We start from the raw sequence: 13,543 nt of genomic DNA, 5'->3' as shown, positions 1-13,543 counted from the left end.
CCTTAATACTTGCATGCACTTTTCATTTAAGCATACTAATATTACATACTCGTCCACATCGATTTAGTAAGGGAATCTATTTGGTCTATGGATTCATTAATCTTATCCAAATCTAGTAATATGTTTTCTTTTCGCTTCTCCATTAACTTGAAACCTTCGCTGTTGTTAATGTCGAACCAAGTCATACCAACTTCGGCACCATCATTGTCATTGATATTTTTTTCTATATCCTCAACATTGGAGCTTCTTTCGTCATTGGCATCCTTCACTTCTTCATTGATTTTCCCATCTATACCATTTTCAGATTCATTTGAATCTATATCATAAGAAGTTTTAGATGAACTCCTCTCAGGAGATAAACTTGATAGTAATGGGTTACCATTTCTACTCTCTCCTTTGCTCGTTTTATGTCTAGGCTCAAAATTATTCCAAATAGTGAAAAATTCGTTAAACGAGTTATCTGTTAATTTGACCATATCTATTAGCAGTTCCAACTGTGACACCTTTAAATTCTCAAGATTATCCACATAATCTTTTGAGAAAAAACTAAGATTTTGCAATTTAGACACTTCATTAATAATCTGTAAATCTTTATACTGCCTCTCATTTTGCATCGGCATTGCCCATGTAGTTTTGAGCTGATCACCAGGCTTGGATTTGACGTTACTCATATAGTCAAACGAATATGAGTCATCACCGTAGGAGTTATCTCTATCAACTGTTTCACTTCTATTATTATTATGAAAATCAGATGATGTGTTGGTATTTACTTTATAACCGGAATTCAAGAAAGACTGAGAGCTGGTTTCATTGAATTTGGAAGGAGAGGCAACCATTTCCCCCCAGCTATTGCTAGACTTATGAGACGCTTCGACTGATTTTCCGGAATAAGTCTTACTAATCGATGGGATTTTGCTGGCTGTTTTTCTGTTATTGTAATATGATTTGTTTGTAGTTGACCTACTCACTTTTGGGAGTTTTGAGCAATTGTCAGGTGTGCTGTAAGTTTCAGAAGCAACCAAATTATCTGGGGCAACAATAGGTTGAAAGTTCTGCGGGTTATTACGTCTTTGAAGGGCATAGTCTGTAGAAGATGATGAAAGGGATCCTGAAATTGATTGAGAGGAGCTTGAATAATAATCAGAGTCAGATTCTAATGCCGCAAGATCGATATTTGAATCATCTGCCAAAGAGGAATAGTCGCCAGAATCGACAGATCCCATTGTTTATAAGAATATATTCAAGATAATAAGAGGGATAACAAAAAAAAAAGAAGTAGATGATTGCAAGCTTGAGATGGACCAAGGGATTTCTGTAAAGTCAGCCATCAACAATTTCATGTATTTAACGCACTGATAAACAAAGTTTGAGTAAATAAAAAAAAATGCCCGGCTAATTCATGCCATCTCTCGTATTCCTGTAGCTTTACACATTTTTTTTTTCATTTTGTACCAACTATACTACATGGTTACTACTAATAATAGATAATTAGTTGTTAAAAGATAAGTTATAAGTACTAAACATAAGACTTAAAAGTTTGAGCTTGAAACGATGAAGATAAAAATTTTTACAAAGAAATTATTTAAGCTTCGTTAAGTAAAGCATCTCTCTTTTCTGCTAATCTAGCAGCTCTTCTCTCTCTTGCAGCCTTGTTTCTAGTTCTTCTTGCTTCTGCTTCTTCCTTTAATGCCTTTTCTCTGGTAGCTTCAGCCTTTGCTTGAATAACGTGTTCAACTAAAGCTCTCTTGTGTTTGAAAGAGTTACCCTTAGCAGACTTGTAAAGGGAGTGGTATAAGTGTCTGTCGATCTTACCTGCGTCTCTGTACTTAGCTAACAGTCTTCTCAAGACCCTTAATCTTCTCATCCATAAGACTTGGGTTGGCATTCTTGCGTTAGCAGTACCCTTTCTCTTACCGTAACCCATGTGTCTACCACCTCTCTTGGATTCAGCTAAAGCTCTTGCATGAGATCTGGAGTGAACAGTAGTTGGCTTCTTAACAATGGAACCATTCTTGTATAACTTTCTGATTGCAGCTCTGGAGTTAGCTTGTGCAAGTTCAGTAGTTTCACTTGGATCTAACCAAATCTTTCTTTGACCACAACCTAAAACGGAAGCAGCAAGTCTCTTTTGTAAACGGAGGTTAGCCCTATTAAAGATAAGTTGAATACGAATGTTAGTAAACTGAATGCAAAGAACAAAAAGATATGCTGAACAAATAATGTCATGTTATGCAAAGACATGGATTCTCTGGCTATTTATTCTTCAACGGTATTTAGACTCTTTTGATTCCCTATTTTTTCACTCCATAGAAGTAAACATCTCTTCCCCGTTGATTCTGAAAGAACTGGAAACAAAGCAAACTGCCTTGATAGTTTCTTGTTTCTCTCTGAAATATCCAATTGTTTCCATTGCAGATTTAGATGGCACACTTACATGATGAAGCTACTACTTTTTTTCCTGTGAATTGAAAATAACAAAAGAAAGCCTAAAGGATTAACCTTCTCTAAACTAGCTGAAAGAAAAGAAATGCAGTACTTGATCGAGGAGGGGAAAAATCTTTCTCACTTGTTCTGTGGCTCCTTATTAATTTTATTCGAGACAAAATACCATGGTACTGAAATTTTCTCCTCTACAGGTATTGAGATAGATGTGTCCAGTTGATGTCAGATGACCAGTATTCCGTTTTCAAAAGTTGTTCTGCTTCAATATGTGGGGGGTCTAGTACATACATTTTTGATGCTTGTCTGTTGGGGGAAAATAGAAACTAAGTTAGGAATGATTGGGAAGTTGCAGATGTAGAGTTATAGTGTACGTAGAGAAAAAAAAACTCCCCTCCCCGCCTCCAGTATATTGGCCAAGGCGAGAATCGGGAAGAGAATCTACAGACGGACAATCCGTCCGGGGGCGAGGGGCGAGGGGCGAGGGGGGAGGAGCCCTGGGAGCCAGGCGGAACTAGGATTTTTTTTTGTCTCTCACATTTTTTTCCTTTTGTTTCTTTAGGCGCGTGACTGCGTCTGCTTCTTTGGGCAAACACAGCTACCATAATAGGAAAGCAGACAGACCAACCCGCACACCACACACAAATAAAATACAAATAAACACTGCATCACGTGACCTGTAATCCAAAGCGGGTATTTACGCATTTGCATGCAATTTAAGCCCGTTTAGGAAGTTTTTGTAGTTTTCTTGTATTTTCCACATATTTTCCACATATTTTCCACATATTTTTCACATATTTTCTCTTTTTTTTTTTTTTTCACATTTTCCCCTAATTTTTCAATGTGATTTCTTGTTTCAGGCAAATTTTTTCTTTCTACACACCTTCACTTAAGAACGATCCAGGTGTATATTAACCAGCAATTGCTACTACTCTTTGTTGGATTCAGCAGACACAGAACATATACGCAATGGCACATTCTCTCAGATCGAAGTCCAAGCTCAAGGCCAAGAAGGTCAAGACCTCAAACCCAAATTCAGACTATTTCAAAACCCAAGAATCAAGGTCACAAAGGCTAGCTGAGAAATTGAAGGAAAACTTGGAGAAACAGGCAGCAGCCAAAGTGACTGCAACCGATTCTAAGGATCCTGACGAAATGGATACTGATACTCCAAAAACATTACAGACACCAGCAGAAGAGTTGGTCAATGTCAAGACTCATGGATGGAGAAAATCTAGGGCAGCTAACTACAAAAAGAAAAAGGCCTCAAAGAAGAACAAGTCTTTGAAGTTTTGATTTGTTTTGCTTTAGTTTGCACTTGTAGTTTATCCTCCAAATTCTCTTTGCATATCTCCATCTCTTATCTGAATACCAGAGGAATTAACTCGGTCATTTTATATTCCCATTTTGCTTCGATCTTTTCTTAGAGCTTTTTGTTTATCTTTGTAATAACTTGTACCTTTTCTTACTGTACAATCATATAGGTCTTTATCGTCATAATAGATACTCTGTTCCCCAACGTTCAAATGTTGAAAAGTCTTAGCTGGATGATTCGAACCATACTGTTCTAAATGGCGGCGTTTCAAAGCTGCAGAAAAATTGGATTTCCTATTTTTTTTTTTTTCTGAAATGTCCATATCTCGGACTTGTTAACGTTTTTTCTCCCTCTTTCGATAAGGACACTCCTTTACTTGTGGCATCTGTTTTTACATTAGCAGAACTAAACTATGCCCAACCAACCCAATGAATCATGCAGATACAACCATTGGCATCCATTTTATCAGATACATCTACTGCCACTGATCCTTTCAATGATGTGAGTAGTGGAAATAGTCCAAAGCCAGACCACACAACCACACCTTTTGATGATCTCCAATTGTTCATTGGCATTGGCTACAAACACACCAGATATGATTGTCTATTAAACTTGGATCTCAAGATATATTCAACTGTTGATGACTTTGTTTTATTAGGAGACAGAAATCGGGTGCTGTATTACGATTCAACTAATTTCACTCTTAATAAAATTGTTGAACTACCCAATGTTTCTTATATAATGCAACATCATGTAATCCAGAATTTTCTTATCATTTTGACCAAATGTCAACGTCTTCTAATAATAGATGCATTTTCAGGGTTGTTTTTCACAGAAATCGAGTTATTTCAGCCATTTGTATCATTCCAAGAGATAATATCGTTAGATGATTGTGGGTTCAATATTTTGCTAAAAGCCAACGGAAGCTTTTGTCAAATAGTTACATTTGATCTGCACTCTCATCGTCTATTACTAAAGTCATCTATAATCTACCCTAGATTTCGACCGGTTCATTCACTTTCAATCCAAGATACGTTCTTCTATCTTTTCGATAAGCACGGAGATTATCAAGTTGTAATTATTAATGGAAACAATTACCACCTTTTAGAAGCAACGCCCAACAAAAAGATTTTCTTGGACGCCAGTTTTGGCTTACTAAGGAGTATAGAGAGACTATCACCCGGTAAAATAATTTTCTTACAAGACAAGGGGTTTTCTGTATTCGAATTGAGATGTACAGAAAAGGTATCCTTGAACAGTTTAGAGCTTTTCATGTATTCATTGTTACCCTTCTCATATTCAAAATTTATTCAAATTCAAGGGATTGGGTATATTCTGATGAATGGCGGATATTTAATGCAGATACGAGAAAATAACACAATTGTTATTAAGCCTGAAGGAAGGCTATTAGATATAATACCCAGTGATAACTTTGTTTTAGGGATATTTGAGCACTATGGAAAAGTAGCCAGATGTCTAATAGGTTTGGAATGGTCTGCATCTACTGCTGCACCAATCGTTATACAAGAAAATAGGCCCGTTTATCAAGATGAAAAAATGGTTATATCGTACGAAAAGGATAACTTTGTTTTCCGAGACCAAAAAGGCAATGAAATCATTACAATATCTAGCATATCGGAAACTTTGAAAGTGGTCGATCTTAGTCCGATATTGCAACACGATAGTTCACCGTATTATTATATTTTAGTCGACCATAAAGGAGTGGTCAGATTCTTGGTTTACAATTTGACGATTAATCCTCACTTCATCAAATGCATTGATATAGGAAATTTTGACACTGACACTATTCTCAGCTTATCCTATTGGGAAGATACAAAAACTATAGAGTTTAGATCTACAGATGAAGAGAAAATTTTAAACTTGCGTTCTCTGGAACTCATCCCAAGGCAAAAAAATCTAGGTTCAAGACTATTAATTTTCAAATCACGGTGTTTGGACATACCAGCGCTAGAGGAGTTCTTTGAAAAGGCAGTTAGTGTTGCAGAGCAACTAACCTTAACTAACAAGTGGGTAATAGCACAAGAAAATAACATGAATGTGTTTCAAAGATTCACAAGCGAAGGTTCACTAAATTCTCCGGAATTAATGTTGTTGTGCAAAATATATAACAAAAGTCACGTGGATTTTCATTCAATATCTTTAGTAGAGAATGTACAGCGTCCAATCTCACTTGTTCTAAGATTGGGCCAGCTGTTTGGATCAAGCGAACAGTTAATTGTCGATTATGCAATGTATCTGGTATCTGAAATTTTAGTTTCTCTGCCTTCAGTGCTACCTCTTATTGTAAGCATAATCTGCAGCAGAAAGCTCACCACACGAAGCTCTATATTACTGATGCTATGCTTTTCTATTTGTTCTGAAATTGTCCCCGCAAATAAAGCACTTTACCTTATCAAATGCGCATATCTACTGTTGCTGAAAAACCAGAGAGCAATGAAGAAAGTGGCTCTAGACGCATTGAAGGTTTTAAGTAGAAAGGATTTTAGAGGTAAGTATGACCGCTTTGAGCTGGCTCAAGCTATCCAATGGCTCTTTGTTTCCAGGGATGTACTATTCAAGGAGAAGGAGGTTGACAATATTGCTGATTTTCAAAGTTTGAACATGATCATAGATGCTATCATGATAGATGAGCCTTTAAGTATGACTGTCACAATTGCGACGATCTTTAAAAGTGAAAAATTTGACATTGACTCAAAAACGTCTGCACTTGACTATATCAATTATTTTATGCTTGAAAAGTCAAACCTTTTATGAGGTTTTAATCATTTTAACATTAGCATATTTCTATTAATACATTCTGTTTTAGTTTTCTACACCTCAAATATCTACCGGGAAAATAAGAGGCCGACAGAGTCATTGGACTTATTCTTCAACATAATCAACACGATTTTCAGCCAAAGTCTTAATATTAGTTTTCACGGGGAATGGGACCAGTCAATTACTGCAAGTTCAACAAGGTGTGTTTTTGTCTTATTGAATTTGTTTGGATATCGTGGAGTATTATATTGTAAAAGGAAAAGGGATGAGACTTGGAAGGTTTATCTACTAAAAAGAAGTAAACGTAAGCTCACACAGTTGGGTAACGAGATTAACAACAGAAACGTTAATGTGAAGTTGGTCCAACAGAGGATATCAGTTATACCTCTGCTTATATCAAAGAACCCTATTTTTATAAAGGATTCATCACTGTTGGCAATATTGAATTTCCAAACGTTAAGTATCGAGGTATGGGATTTAAAATGTGGTATATGCATTGACCGACCAAGTGAAGAACTTTTAAGGGCGGACAGTATTAAGCTTAAAATTCCGGATTTTTATTATATTATGCTGCAGTATATGTGGTCCTTAGGAGACACTAAGGGCCAATGTTTTCCGTTTCCTTTTGAGGAAAAGAAGAATACCAATCTCTCGTTATCACCGAGGAAAAGATACGATGCCCCGGATTTTTACGTTCATATTGCAGAAACCCACACGGTGTACGAACCAGTAGGCGAGATTGACATTGGCGTCCTACTTCATACATACCTGGAAGTGTTTCCAGAGGTAAACACGAATGACATCTCACTTTGTTCTTTGGAAAGCCATCGAATTGACTTGACCATATCCGGGAAACCCGTGCTTATCCTTACGATAAATCCCAAACAATGAGAAATTAGAGTGTGCGCATTTTTAAATTCTGGGGATGGGATAGAAAAGGCAACCATTATCGTATGCACATCTGATGATAGAAGTAATATATATAACCTGTTTCCTGTCTTTCTTTCTTTGGTACCGTCCGGATAAGTTTTTTGTTCAATTACATCCACTATAAAAGCATAGGCACACACATCTCTCTTACAAAATATCTTTCTTTATCAAATGACCAAAGTTGTGCTTTTAAGAATCGGTGACCGTGGTGAGCCGGTGGTTGCAAACAGCCATAAGGGTGTCTTAACGTTTCCAGCATGCCCTCCTAATTTGGATGCCCCCGAAGACGCTCCCCTGTTTACCTTAAGATTTTATATAGTCAGTGGATCGAAGATATGTAACGATGGTAAAATTTGGACTAACGTTAGGAACAACTACCACGATGAATTTGATAGATTTAAGTTCACCTCCCATGACATTGAAACTTCGATATACAAAGATGTTAAACTAGACATCAAAATTTTTTCTCCAGGTTCATACTCCTATTATGTTACCTACTCTGACTTGAATGCACAGGAAGAAGAAGTTGAAAAAGTTTCTGAGACTTACAATTTCGTTGTTCCACCTTCACTATTCATCAATAATAAGTACTTGACTTTCAATTCAATCAGCATGCAGTCAGTGGTCTCCAAGTGGGTTGGTAACGATTTTAATCGTGACTGGATACCGCTTTTAGAGAATATAAGGGATAAAGGTTACAATATGGTCCACTTTACCCCTTTGCAAAAGCGAGGTGAGTCCAATTCTCCTTATTCCATTTACGACCAGTTTCAATTTGACGATGTTTTTAGAACTGAAGACGATGTCAAGAGAATGGTGAATCTCTTACATGATAAATATGGTATACTCTCATTGACTGATATCGTGTTTAACCATACGGCTAACAATTCAGATTGGTTAAAAGAGCATCCTGAGTCTGGTTACAATGAAGAAACTGCACCTCATTTGATCCCTGCCATTAAATTGGATTCCCTTTTACAAGATTTTAGTGAGAACTTGACGCATTTTGGCTATTCACCATATATTGAAAATGAAAATGACCTACAAAGGATCATGGATGGTATCAAGATCCATGTTCTAGGTGAACTAAAGCTTTGGGAGTTTTATATTATTAACATTCCAGTTCATATTAATGAATTGGAAGAATACTGGAAGTCACCTAATATAACTTTTGAGAAGGTTGAGATCCCAGAAGAAACCACTTCCAACCTAAAAAAGTTGGCAGATTTCATTGTCGAGCATTGTAAGGTTAAGGACTTCAATATCCTAGGTGAAAGATTTGCAAATAAGCTTGACATTAAGAAATTTGCCAATATTTTAGCAAACATTTATGGCTTTGACTCTGAAACTTACGAAATCAAGGAGAATGCCAAGATAATTTTAGACGAAATCAACTTACCTCTATATCATGACTATGACGCTGATAATGAAGTACTGTGCACGCAGTTATACAATAGATCTAAATATCTTAGGTTGGATGAAAACGGCCCAAAGCTAGGCGAAGTCACAAAAAAGGCACCTTTAACTGAACAGTATTTTACCAAAGTCGAGGATAAGAATGGTAAGGTCTGGTCTTTAGCAAACAATGGGTGGATATGGGGCGGTAATCCATTGGTGGATTTTGCATCTTCTGAGTCTAGAGCTTATTTACGTAGAGAAGTTATTGTGTGGGGTGATTGTGTAAAGTTGCGGTATGGTACCAAACCAGAAGATTCCCCTTACTTATGGGAAAGAATGATCAATTATTCAAAAATGTCTGCCAGATTATTTGATGGATTTAGAATCGATAATTGCCATTCAACACCAATCCATGTTGGTATTGCAATGTTAGATGCTGCCAGAAAAGTCAATCCAAACTTGTATGTCGCCGCAGAGCTTTTCACCGGAAGTGAAGAATATGATATCATCTTTGTCCAGAAATTAGGAATTTCCTCCCTAATCAGAGAAGCAATGCAAGCCCATTCGGTATCAGAATTGTCAAGGTTATGCCACAAGCATGGAGGTAGACCAATTGGCTCTTACCGGTGGATTCCTTTAGATTCAATTGCATACCCAGCAAAGAAATCTGAGTATCTTAAATCATGCGATGAAGAAATTAAATTTAAGTCAGAAGTTCCTATCCCACCACTAGTTACGTCGGATGAGCCACATGCACTTTTTATGGACTGCACTCATGATAATGAGATGCCAGCCCAGAAAAGAACTGTTGAAGACACTCTTCCAACTGCCGCCCTAGTCGCCTTTTGTTCGTGTGCAAATGGAACTACCATGGGTTTTGATGAATGTTATCCTAAATTGCTAGATGTTGTAAAAGAGACTAGAAAATACTCTTATGGTAAAGATATGGGTATTGCCAAAGTGAAGAAACTCCTAAGTGACATTAGACAAGATATTGCAAACCAGAGCACTGACGATATGGAAAGAAATGAAACTTATGTTCATCATGAAAATGAATTCATTACTATTCATAGATTCAATGCAAAGACTTGTAAAGGCTATCTACTGGTTGCACGTACTAAGTTTTATCAGGATGGGGATCAAACTCTGAGTCCAATAGTTTTGCATGGTATGAAAGCAACTCCCCAGTTTTCATATGCTCTTTTGGATAAGTCTTACGAAGATGGTGCAGCTAAAGGAGATGGTTTTATTCATCCTAAGAAAACTGAACTTCTTAAGTTGGATCCACTGAAGTGTGACTTTGATTTAGATTCTTCAACAACAACCATCTTCACACCAGGATACTTTCCTCAAGGATCTATCGCAGTTGTTGCGACTGAAACTATTGGTTGTGGTTCTGATTTAGATGACTTTGTCAGAACGGGCGCGTTTGAAGCTGCTAAAGATTTGACGCTAAATGATATCAATGCAATTTTATATAGATGCGAGTCTGAGGAAAGAGATGCGACAAATGGAGAATCAGGGGTATATTATGTTCCTGGATATGGTCCACTGGTTTATGCTGGAATTCAAGGCTGGGTTTCTTTGCTGAAGAACATTATTGAAAACAATGAACTAGCCCATCCTTTGTCTAACCATTTGAGGGAAGGGAAGTGGGCACTAGACTATGTGTCGAATCGGTTAATACCTTATGAAAATGATGAGAATGATATCCATAAATTTAGGAACTGGTTGGAATCCAGGTTTTATAGGCTCAAAGATACTCCAAACTTCTTGATTCCAAGATTCTTTGCTTTGATTGTTGGTGTTGCTTACGAAGCTCTAAGATTCAGGGCACTTCAACTAATGAGTGACATGATTCAAAATTCCACTGTGTTCATTCAAAGTTTGGCAATGGTATCAGTCCAAATGGTTGGAAAAACAAATAGCGCATCAATTGATCCTTTCAAACAAATACCTTCCTTGGCTGCTGGCTTGCCCCATTTCAGCCATGATTTTATGAGATGTTGGGGTAGGGACGTTTTTATTTCGGCTAGAGGACTCCTATTATCCACAGAGAGGTACTCAGTTGCGAGAGATCATATCTTATGTTTTGCTAAAACACTAAAACATGGTTTGATTCCAAACTTGCTAGGATCTGGAAGGGAACCAAGGTATAACGCCAGAGATGCTGTTTGGTTTTACTTGCAATTTATTCAAGATTATATTGAACTAGTTCCTAATGGTTCAGATATTTTAAAGGAGACAGTCAAGAGAAGATTCCCATTAGATGATACCTATGTTCCATTTGACGATCCTAGAGCATTCAAAACCGAATCTACAATTGAGGATATTATTTATGAAGTTCTAACTAGACATGCTAGAGGTATCAAATATAGGGAAGCCAATGCAGGGCCTCAGATTGATTCTCAGATGAGAGATGAAGGCTTTAATGTTGAGATCCACGTTGATTGGAACAATGGGTTAGTGTTTGGTGGTAATCCATGGAATTGCGGTACATGGATGGATAAGATGGGTGAATCTGTGTGTGCAGGTAACAAAGGATACCCCGGTACACCAAGGGATGGTGCAGCTATTGAGATCAACGGGTTGATGAAGAGTGCCATTAGGTTTGTTATTGAATTGAATGAAAAGGGACTATTTAAATACGATCATGTGATCAATCAACATGGCGACAAAGTTACGTTTAAGGCTTGGGACAAGTTGCTTGTGGACAATTTTGAAAGATGCTTTTACATTCCAACCCACCCAAGCGAAGATAAGAATTACGATATCAATAATAAAGCTGTTCACAGAAGAGGAATTTACAAGGATCTCTACAAGAGTTCCAAAGAATATGAAGATTATCAACTAAGAGGAAATTTCCCTATTGCTTATAATGTAGCTCCTGAACTGTTCAAAAGAAAGCATGCGTATGTCGCTATAAGAATGACAGACAAGGTGCTAGCTGGTCCAATTGGATTGAAAACATTGGATCCCCAAGATCATGATTATAGGCCATATTACCATAATGGCATTGATAATTCTGACTTTGCGACCTCGAAAGGCAGAAATTATCACCAAGGGCCTGAATGGGTCTGGATATATGGTTACTTTATTAGAGCTTTTGCAAAGCTTCATTTTGAGGAGATTGACAGATGCACTATTGATAAATGCATTCCAAGTCAGTATTTATACCAATTAATTTGGAAAAGATTGAGCAAGCATAAAAAATGGTTATCTGAGAGTGAATGGAGCGGATTGACAGAACTAACCAATCAAGACGGAGCCCTTTGCCCAGATTCGTGTCCTACTCAAGCTTGGAGTGCTTCATGTATTTTAGACCTTTACATGGATGTGTGGTTTGAGTATGGGCGTGGCTTCAGGCAAGTTGATGTTTAAGAAGAAAATATATATTTTGCGTTTTTATATGAATAGTATTGAATGAATCGAACTGCTATTGCGAGTTTGATGTGATCGTTTTTGAACGGGGAGAGGAAAGATCATATTTGGCAGCTATTTCTTCCAAAGCACAGAGGCAGATTAAGATAAGACAATGTAAATACACAAGTTTAGAGTTACCTATACAATAATTTGTCAAACTTTTGTGCTTGATTTACTTTGAAGTTTTTGCTATATAGTTTAAGTTTAGTGTACAGCTAATAGTTTTAATGAAATTCAAAAGGGTTTCTGGGCGATATTTATACTGATGTAGTATACTGGATCTGACCGTGATGATACCAAGCAAGTGTTATTAGACCTGCTTTGACCTGTGAGTATCGGTAATGATGAGACACTGAATGAAAAGCCTGACAAATTTCCCGCTTCTGAAAACGTTAATTATGTTACTAATGATCAGACAGTACTTTGCATTATAAACTCAATCACAGTTTATTTCACAGTTATTATATCGTTAATAAAGTTCTAGTTTGACTGCTAATACTGAAGGCACATATAGTAGGGGATTTACATCTTCTGGCTTACATAAGATAACAGATCAAATGGTAGCGTTTACAAGGTTAAAAATTGAGTTCAACGATAGCAAACCCCCAACAAATACCAAAACATTGCATTCAATAGAAAAGGTTAGTAGTGTAATTTTGACGAAAACTGAAACTGATGTTGAAAAGCTTTTGGTGAACCACAAAGTCAGGCTTTTTCCAACATTTTCTAATAATAGCCGAGTCTGTTGCTCAAGTTGCGTCATCATCAAGCAATATGCAAGAGATAGTTCAAATATTGACAGGAGGTTTTTTTGGAGTTAGAAAAAAGTGGTAACCAACAAAATTATACTAATGTAGTCTCAAGCTCAACAGAAGAAACAACTACTTAGAATAGTAAAAGCATTGACGATGATGTTGGCCTCAAAATATGACCTTCTGCAGAAACAGATACCCTCACTGTATCTGTTGCATCTAATATTGTAGCAGCAAATAAGGTGGAGGAAAATGGTTCAGGAGTTATCACTACGGCAATAAGCACGAGTTCATCATCTTCTTCCCCCGAAGCTTCTCTCAAACTCTCTCTCACTTGCGGGTGACGTTTTATCTTTAATATAGCCGACCAAAGAAAAGAAATAACCGATACTCATAGTGCCCAAAGCCACAAGTTGGTACACAGTGCCACTCTGGATTGGTTTAGTGGACCTGTCTTTCAGCAACTGCTGGAAAACTTTTTTCCATACACGGGTCTTCTCATATTCGC

The 13,543-nt window shown here is 37.1% G+C and overlaps 5 protein-coding genes across 5 annotated transcripts; 3 read left to right on the top strand and 2 right to left on the bottom strand.

Annotated features, from left to right (window-relative positions):
* Positions 1-41: 41 nt before the first annotated feature.
* Positions 42-1,223, bottom strand: C5L36_0C11480 (uncharacterized protein; the record flags this gene model as incomplete). Its single annotated transcript, XM_029466860.1, has 1 exon — positions 42-1,223. One exon carries the CDS (start codon positions 1,221-1,223, stop codon positions 42-44), a length of 1,182 nt encoding a protein of 393 aa, XP_029322720.1.
* Positions 1,224-1,582: 359 nt separating this feature from the next.
* C5L36_0C11470 (uncharacterized protein) lies at positions 1,583-2,732 on the bottom strand (the record flags this gene model as incomplete). Its single annotated transcript, XM_029466859.1, has 2 exons — positions 1,583-2,147; positions 2,731-2,732. Coding segments are annotated over 2 exons (567 nt in total).
* Positions 2,733-3,408: 676 nt separating this feature from the next.
* On the top strand, positions 3,409-3,735 carry C5L36_0C11460 (uncharacterized protein; the record flags this gene model as incomplete). Its single annotated transcript, XM_029466858.1, has 1 exon — positions 3,409-3,735. One exon carries the CDS (start codon positions 3,409-3,411, stop codon positions 3,733-3,735), a length of 327 nt encoding a protein of 108 aa, XP_029322718.1.
* Positions 3,736-4,189: 454 nt separating this feature from the next.
* C5L36_0C11450 (uncharacterized protein) lies at positions 4,190-6,529 on the top strand (the record flags this gene model as incomplete). Its single annotated transcript, XM_029466857.1, has 1 exon — positions 4,190-6,529. The coding sequence occupies one exon, from the start codon at positions 4,190-4,192 to the stop codon at positions 6,527-6,529; it is 2,340 nt and encodes a 779-aa protein (XP_029322717.1).
* Positions 6,530-7,633: 1,104 nt separating this feature from the next.
* On the top strand, positions 7,634-12,241 carry C5L36_0C11440 (uncharacterized protein; the record flags this gene model as incomplete). Its single annotated transcript, XM_029466856.1, has 1 exon — positions 7,634-12,241. One exon carries the CDS (start codon positions 7,634-7,636, stop codon positions 12,239-12,241), a length of 4,608 nt encoding a protein of 1,535 aa, XP_029322716.1.
* Between the last annotated feature and the right edge of the window lie 1,302 nt (positions 12,242-13,543).

The sequence above is a fragment of the Pichia kudriavzevii genome, chromosome 3 (assembly GCF_003054445.1).
Source record: "Pichia kudriavzevii chromosome 3, complete sequence".
NCBI classification, from domain to species: domain Eukaryota; kingdom Fungi; phylum Ascomycota; class Pichiomycetes; order Pichiales; family Pichiaceae; genus Pichia; species Pichia kudriavzevii.
The sequence above is the reverse complement of the archived record's forward strand: the minus strand, read 5'-3'. Positions and strand labels throughout refer to the sequence as shown.